The 9,081-nt window shown below is 31.2% G+C and overlaps 1 protein-coding gene across 1 annotated transcript; it reads left to right on the top strand.

The window, feature by feature from the left end:
• Nucleotides 1-690: 690 nt before the first annotated feature.
• On the top strand, nucleotides 691-8,259 carry LOC132725192 (DNA fragmentation factor subunit beta-like). Its single transcript, XM_060710278.1, has 2 exons — nucleotides 691-1,121; nucleotides 2,457-8,259. The coding sequence occupies exons 1-2, from the start codon at nucleotides 805-807 to the stop codon at nucleotides 2,650-2,652; spliced, it is 513 nt and encodes a 170-aa protein (XP_060566261.1). The 5' UTR covers nucleotides 691-804; the 3' UTR covers nucleotides 2,653-8,259.
• Nucleotides 8,260-9,081: the final 822 nt, after the last annotated feature.

Below are 9,081 nucleotides of genomic sequence, written 5' to 3'. Positions count from 1 at the left end.
TTTTATATTTTACTTTAATAAGTACGGTTAGTTATTTGATAAATATATTTATTTTCTTAACAGTAAGATGAATAATGTACAGCTAAATGTAATATGTTATATAGCCCGTTATTATATTTTTCTTGTATACAAATTAATATCGGATGTATTCTTTTCTCTCTACTCTATATTCTCAAACAAGTATAAAAACATGAATCTAGAAATGATCAGACATTTGTGTTTTTTTTACCCAGGCCTTCTATTTCATATCTAAAAAATTATGACCGTCTACAATTAAAAGGTTATCGTAATCTGCGTAAATTACTGTTATATTAACCCATTTGAAAGTAAGATGTGTGTTTTCATGAAATATTTCCGCACAACCATTTCCAACATTATCCTTAGAAAATAAACCCAATGATAGTGGTATCATATATCCGCAGAGCGAACAGGTACAATGCGTTTCGTCTGAGGTTAAAAAGTTAGAGGAATTATTCCCCTAAGTCAGCTCTGTACTGTCTCTATCTGTGCATGTAAAATTGTTGCTAAAAAAGCGTATTGAGGTCGACCCCCGGAAAAAGGACATCTGGAATTTCCTTTTTTATTTTGGAACGCATTTTAAATATAAACATTAATATAAAACAATCAAATCAACTTTAATATATACAGAGAAAAGTCAGTATTCTGGAACAATTTATATGTATCAGCATGCTAGATTGAGATTTAAAGTAAAATCAAATTCAAGGAACACTATTCCTCATTTCTTGAGAGATTTTTTATCAAAGTGAACTATGAATAATGTAATGTTTTCAATATCTCAGTATTATGAAAACAAAATATAAACATGAAGTATATATGATATTTCAGGCTAAGGAACAGATAGAAAAAGATAACGATGTTGGTGCTAAGGAGACACTGTCTGATTTAGTAGACCAGCTTAATACAACGCTCAAGAAGAACGATTTCCATGGAGCATATTTTGACCGCACGGCCAAACCTAATGACCGTCTGTGTGACAAGAAGGGCTGGTTTCAGTGTGAAGGACCTTTTGATAGTGAGAGATGTGATAGTTTTCATACAATAAATCCTTATGCTTCAAGAGGTTACCGGCAACTGTTTGGGTTATGGAATTTAGATCATGTGTAAGTAAATATAGGTGCTAATCTTTGATTTTCAGCAGACCATCTCTGAGTAATTGGCTGTGTTGTTAATGTAACTTGCTGTCCTCTCTTCCCCTCTGTATGACTTTGTGTATGTTGTTGAGAAACACAGGGCATCGGCATATGATTGAACAACCAATGCTACGTTTTAAGACAATATGTTCGCATATTTTCTACAGTTTAGGCCGCACGAGTTAGCTTGAATGAAGTTAGCTGCCCATGTCCTGACAAAAGCCATGGGGAGTGGCCCTACAATTTAGAAAGAGTCATGGAGGTGGGCAAGCTCCTAGTACAAATGATGGCTTATAAGGCAGGCCCTTTGCTTGGCACCAACAGCCCTTTTAAGGGCTATTTCTTTTTATTACTGTAAGTTACTGTAAATTTAGGTTTTCATTGACCGCCATACAGTGACCTACTTTTGGCTCAAAATTCATATCTTTGACTAATACTCTGTGGAAATTGCATGGAGGTAAATTATCACCAGTTTGTGCTTCAAAATCATTTTAAGGGCATCGCTGGTGACATATCCGGGGTCCGTATTCAACAGCATAAGCTGCTTTTTTGTGCCTTACAGGGCAGATGGACCTTCATTAAGCATAGACTATATACATACAACTTGCTGTCCTCTGATCATTGCTTGTTGTCCTGACTGTAGGTTTGAATCCCTCAAAATATATTGAATTCTTTCATATTAGAAAATGTTCATCAGCTAGCTTACTGAAGCATTGCCATTCTTTCAAGTCAGATATATTTGGAAGTATGTCACAGGGAACCATTCAAGATGGAAAGTCCTTGTCGTGTTGGTGTGACTGTAAATTCAGACCCTTAAATAATGTAAGAAGGTGCATCTGAGGTTTTATTTCACAAGTAAACTATGCTAGAAGGGGAGAGAATAACAAAAAGCTTCTAGCTTTCAGTTCAGTCCACTTCATCATGATATGTTAAGATCCCTGACCTGTCTAATTTTAATTATCAGATTAGTGGATACAATAAGTATTTTACCACAACAAATTTGTTAACAAAGGAGCATATGTCAATGTTTGTGATTAAATATATTGGTATTCAAATTAAAGGTCAGAGTAGGGATCTATCATTTGTATTAATTTTCTGTATGTTGTGTTGTATTGTAACTTGATAAAAAATAAATATGTTAAAACCAAAGCTAGAAAATTTGACATATGTCTTTGACTTTTTATGTGTGACTTAAATTCTTAATTTATTCCAACTAAAATATATGGTTTTGATATGCTTTCTTTGCAATATCATGTAAGATTAATTAACTAAAAACTATTTTTGATATTTTGATCTTAATTTCAGTATAGAGAAATCTAGAGAAATTTTACCAACATTAATCGAAGCAGCAAAGAGAAGGAAGAAACATGAACAGATCAACTGGGAGTACGTGTATAAATTATTGTTTACGAAGAATAACCTGAAACTCGTGCAAATTGGCTGCCACAAAAAGGCTGCGAGAACTCAGACTTGCAGTGTACAAGATTTCCTCATTAGCTGATGATAGGTCCGGGGATAGATAATAGTATTTCATGTTCTATACTGTCCTATTCTGCGATATAGATTATTATTTAGTTAAAAGAGATAGATGACTTGAGTATAAATCACCTGGCCCCATGTTCACTAAGATTAAACCAAAAACTCAAATATTCTCCATTGTTTATCGTCATAAATTAAAATATTGAGCTTGATCCTAAAATTGATCCAATTATTTTTATATTTGTTCTGTTTTCCATTGATTTTTATCTCAAAATAGGTTTGCTTCTTTGCATTTTTTTTACATTTTGAATATGTTCCATTCAATTCTAGCAAGATTCAATTAATTTGAGTTTTATATAACAATGAAAAGAAAATCTGGATCATTTGATCGTGATCTTTTTCTTAGTGAACACACAGCCTGTATTGTAGACAGGGATTCACAATACATTGACACTATTGTTTTTATCAGTACTTAAAATATGGTAAATTTAACCATTGTTGTCCAATCCACTTTAATGGCCGTCACTTTCAAAGAAAATTTCAATCTTAAAGTTTAATAACAGAAAAAGGAATTATAGTTGTCACAGGATGTAATTTCTACTTGCTTTTTAACTTGTCTTTCTCACAAAGGCTTTCTGTTAAAGCTCCATAATTTTATTCTTTTTGTATATCTTTTTCATATTTAAAAAAGTTTTTTTTATATTGATGTTATTATTGTATAAAATTTTTTTTCCATATTACGCATTTTTTTTTGTTATGAATGTACAGATATATTTGATTACTTTAATATAATGATGTATTTATTAGACTTATGCCTTCCTATTATACAACATATGGCAAGAACAACACAATTCAACAAATTGTGAGCATAAATTTAACTCTTAAATTGAACTCATATTTTTGAATGGGATACATAATTCCATGTAATTTGAATTTCGGAAAATCAGGTAAATTCACATGAAAGAAACAGAATAACAAATAATAGTGGTGCATATTAGTTAATCTGTTGAGCTTACTTTTGAAGCTAATTTATTTTGTTATATTTAATTACTTTTTTTTTTATAAATTACTGATTAGAAACTTTTTTGAGTGTTGTTAAAGAAAGATATATTTTTTGAGAGTGCTTGTTATACATTTGTTAAAAGTTTATTTTTTGAAGCTTTGTTATGTATTGAATTTCCGGTTACATATCACTTTAAAACAGTGCATTTATAAAATTGTCTCTCTCTCTCTATATATATATTTTATGACCATTTTTTTGTATTTATATTTTCAAACATTCCAGGCATAGCCGTATCCATTTACCTCCTATTTAAAGCGTCTTTTTTATGTGCTGTGTAATTTTTACATGTTGTTGGTTTGTATTTTCTTCAATTTGCTCTTCCATCATTCTTACGGTGCAACTTTTACATTGAAGCGCCCTGTGAAGCAATGACCTCTTTACAACATTTCCCAAAAGGAAATTTCACAAAAGAATTTAAACTCCATAGAACAACTCCTCTTAGCAACTACTTATTCGTCTCTGAACGGTGGTTGTTAAAAAATAAAATAATATGAGTTATAACTGGTTTTTGTTGGATTATATGGCCCATTATAATACTGCACGTCTGTTACGTTGCTTTTCATTGGATAATCGTGACATTTATATAGTTTTATAATATTATACATGGCTGCTGTAAATTTATTAAGAAATCACATTTTCCCCTAAAAAAGGGGGAGTTTGCTGTATTATAAATTTGTCATAAAATTCCTGACAGGTTATATGGCCATATATGGAAGTTGGCAATATAATCCTTCCCTTGGGACTCTGGTTAAATATACAAACAACCATTTATATATAGCTATATAACCTGTCGGAAATTTTTATGAGTAATAATATAAACAGCTATAAGGTGATATATACATTTATATAAAATATACAACCTGAGATGCTAGGGTTATCTTAATTTTTAAGTGTGTTGTTTTTAGCTCACCTGTCACAAAGTGACAGGGTGAGCTTTTGTGATCGCTTTTCGTCCGTCCGTCTGTCCGTCCATAAACTTTTACTTTAAATGACATCTCCTCATTAACCAGTAAGCCAATTTCATCCAAACTTCACAGGAATGTTTCTTTGGTAGTCACCTTTAATAAATGTTCAGAGAATTTGATTCCATGCAGAACTCTGGTTGCCATGGCAACCGAAAGAAAAAACTTTAAATATCTTCTTTTAAAAAACCCAAAGAGCTAGAGCTTAGATATTTGGCATGAAACATCTTCTAGTAAGTGTCTACCAAGTTTATTCAAATAAAAGCATTGATTTTCTCTATATGCATATAGTAAAAACTTAAAAAATCTTCTTTTAAAGAACCCAAAGAGCTAGAGCTAAGATATTTAATATGAAACATCTTCTATTGGGTGTCTACCAAGTTTGTTCAAATAAAAGCCCTGGGGTCAAAATTGGCCCCACCCAAGGGGGGTCATTGATTTTCCCTATATGCATATAGTAAAAACTTAAAAAGTCTTCTTTTAAAGAACCCAAATAGCTAGAGCTAAGATATTTAGCATGAAACATGCTCTAATAGGTGTGTACCAAATTTGTTCAAATAAGAGCCCTGGGGTCAAATTTGGCCCTGTCCAGAGGGTCATTGATTTTCCTTATATGTGTATAGCAAAAACTTAAAAAATCTTCTTTGAAAAAACCCAAATAGCTAAAGTTTAGATACTAAGCATGAAACATCTTCTAGTGAGTGTCTACAAAGTTTGTTCAAATAAAAGCCCTGGGGTCAAAATTGGCTCCGCCCCGGGGGTCATTGATTTTATTTATGTGTATAGCAAAAACTTAAAAAATCTTCTGTGAAAAAAACTCAAATAGCTAGAGTTTAGATATTAAGCATGAAACATCTTCTAGTGAGTGTCTACAAAGTTTGTTCAAATAAAAGCCCTGGGGTCAAAATTGGCTCCGCCCCTGGGGTCATTGATTTTATTTATGTGTATAGCAAAAACTTAAAAAATCTTCTTTGAAAAAACCCAAATAGCTAGAGTTTAGATATAAAGCATGAAACATCTTCTAGTGAGTGTCTACAAAGTTGGTTCAAATAAAAGCCCTGGGGTCAAAACTGGCCCCGCCCTAGGGGTGTCATTGCTTTTAACTATATGTGTATAGTAAAAACTTGAAAGATCTTCTTTTAAAAAAACTCAACGAGCTCGACCTTCGATGTTTAGCAATGGGTGTCTACCAAGTTTGTTCAAATAAAAGCCCTGGGGTTTAAACTGGCCCCGCTCTGGGGGCCTATATACAGGTGAGTGACTTCAGGGCCATCATGGCCCTCTTGTTGTTTTTTTGGTGAGTATCTATACTTTCAGGTCGTGTTTCATTTTAATTGGGTCAAGGTTACTGGTGCTAAAAATAGATTTTCCCTTCACTTCGTATGCAATTCCATGTGTTTACTTTTGTCAAAGTGAGATCTTGAACAAGTGTGAATGTTACATACATCATATCATGTAAATTAGTGTTCTTTATTTTAATTACTTGAATTTGCCAGGTCTTACAAATATATTATTTATATTTTCTTACCATTTTCAGTTTATATCACTGGAAACATTATGATACATGTAACTTACTATTTTGAAATATGTCATTAAATATATGAACATTGTTATATATATTTATATATTTATTTATAGCAGTTGTTGATATTTTTTTCTAAGAATATAGGAGTTTATTAATTACAAAATATTGATCCATTTATTTAATTATCTGTTAATGAATAATAGAGTTTACTGAAAAATGAAATAATTTTGCTAAAGCAACATGTCTGAGTAATTGGTGAGGTTAAATAGTCATGATTTTCTGTTTTTTATTTCTGCTGAATATTTATTTTATTTAGATAAATTGCAAACATTTATTTTCCAAAAAAAAAGAAAATCTTTAATTCATGAAATTTTGAGTATATTCCACAGAGATGAAGCAAAGCATACTACTTTGTTAACATTATTTATATTACTGTATTGTATATTCCATTGTTCACTGTAAGTGGCTGGATGTACCAGACTCAGTGGGTTTAGCTTCAGGAAAGAGGATACTGGGTTTGAGTCCTGGCTGCTCATTTTTCATACTCTGTGTGACATATAGAGATATAAAAATTAAATCAAACTCCTTCAAAAATTAACTTTTAGGTCTGTTTCTGTTGATATGTTCTCAGTGATATTTTCCCCTATTTTTAACATCTTTTGATATTTAATGTCTGTGAAATGTTTCTGTCAATTAGCCTTTTATGAAAAGTGCTGTATTTTGTGATGATCATGTTAAAAATGACCTGTTACAATAACTGTTAACTTCCGTCCATCTTTGTGTGTAGATACTTGTATTAATAAGTATAATTTAAAGAGCCTCTTAATCACTATGATTTATCATGGGAAATATTTTCATCCATGTTACAAAGATGCTCATTCAGATAAGTTGACCTTCCTCTAGAATGTAATTTTTCAGAGATCACTTTTAAACTTATTTTTACTTGTATATTATATTAAGACACATACAAAAAAGGGGTGTGAATTTCAAGAAAACGTTTTTCATATTAATGTCCATTTTTTAAACTTAGAAAAATACATGTATTTTAATTCCTTTTTTAAAGAAATATTTCCCATAAAAAAAGTTGAAGAAATAAGGATGAGCACAACATAGTAGTTTTCTTGAATTTGATTTTTTGCTCTATAATTTTAACATATTTTTGTGCATTATTTTAATATTTCCTTTGTCAGTGAGGATAAAAGGACACAAATTTATTAGAATGTCTTGCATAATTGTTTACCTATTACTGAATGCATTGTCTCGATTGGGAAAATTCCCTAAGGTTTTGTAGCATTACAATGTACTCTCAACTTAAAGCTTGAGTGATAAAATAATGATGGTGGCATTTATGGGTGACAATGGCATTATTACTGTTTTTGATGTGCTGTCAAATAATATATTCAGTTGTTTCTGCCATTCATTATTGATTTTTGTGCCGTGACTGCCCCAATTAATTTATATTGGCAGATATTGAATTTTACATCTGCCTTGAATGAAGAAACATAGATTAAAAGAGCATTACAAATACATGTCAGATCAGCTATTGAAAATGGAAATTTCAGACTTATGGAGCAAAAATGGTATATTGAGAATTGTAATATTGCGAGTTCAAACACTGTGATTATATAGATGCTACTAAACTATCACAACACTTTCTGTATACTTTAACAACAAAACCACTTGTATATAAGAGATTCAAGGTTGTAGTGTTACTGCAGTCATCAACAAGGTTATTGCAAGGGAAAACATTAAATCTCACAATCCAAAAATATCCCTTTTTGATAAAACTTGGCAAAAATGTTTGTTATAATAACACGATGTGTCATTTGCAAAAACTGGTCACCTTCCTCTGAGGTCAAGATCACACTTGTAGGTCAAAGATAAACATAGTCTGTTATAGGGTATATTTTGTGTCCGGTCCATAACTTTTACATACATCAAAGGATTTTGAAAATACTTGGCACAAATAGTCACAATAATAAGATAACATGTTAAGTACAACACCTGCACCCCTACCTCTAAGGTCACACTTAGAGGTCAGAGCTTAACATGATAATTTTTTTTAATTCAGTGTTTCATTTTATTAGCTCGACTATTCGAAGAATATGAGAGCTATTGTAGTCGCCCCGGCGTCCGCGTCGGCGTCTGCGTTGGTTAAAGTTTTTTGTAAAGTCAAATATATCAATTATTACTTGAGATATTCAATTGAAACTTACAATACTTATTTATAGTAACAAGGTACATCAGATTGACAAGTTGGATAACTCTGCCTACAATATTGACAGAATTATGCCCCTTTTTAACTTAGAAATTTTGGTTAAAGTTTTTTGTAAAGTCAAATATCTCAATTATTGCTTGAGATATTAAATTGAAACTTACAATACTTATTTATAGTAACAAGGTACATCAGATTGACAAGTTGGATAACTCTGCCTACAATATTTGACAGAATTATGCCCCTTTTTAACTTAGAAATTTTTGGTTAAAGTTTTTTGTAAAGTCAAATATCTCAATTATTGCTTGAGATATTAAATTGAAACTTACAATACTTATTTATAGTAACAAGGTACATCAGATTGACAAGTTGGATAACTCTGCCTACAATATTGACAGAATTATGCCCCTTTTTAACTTAGAAATTTTGGTTAAAGTTTTTTTGTAAAGTCAAATATCTCAATTATTGCTTGAGATATTCAATTGAAACTTACAATACTTATTTATAGTAACAAGGTACATCAGATTGACAAGTTGGATAACTCTGCCTACAATATTGACAGAATTATGCCCCTTTTTAACTTAGAAAATTTTGGTTAAAGTTTTTTTTTAAAGTCAAATATCTCATTTATTGCTTGAGATATTCAATTGAAACTTACAATACTTATTTATAGTAACAAGGTACAT

This window comes from Ruditapes philippinarum, unplaced genomic scaffold (assembly GCF_026571515.1).
Source record: "Ruditapes philippinarum isolate M1 unplaced genomic scaffold, ASM2657151v2 ctg22970_1_1_1_1, whole genome shotgun sequence".
NCBI lineage: Eukaryota > Metazoa > Mollusca > Bivalvia > Venerida > Veneridae > Ruditapes > Ruditapes philippinarum.
Note: the sequence above shows the minus strand (reverse complement) of the source record. Positions and strands in the feature narration are given on the sequence as shown.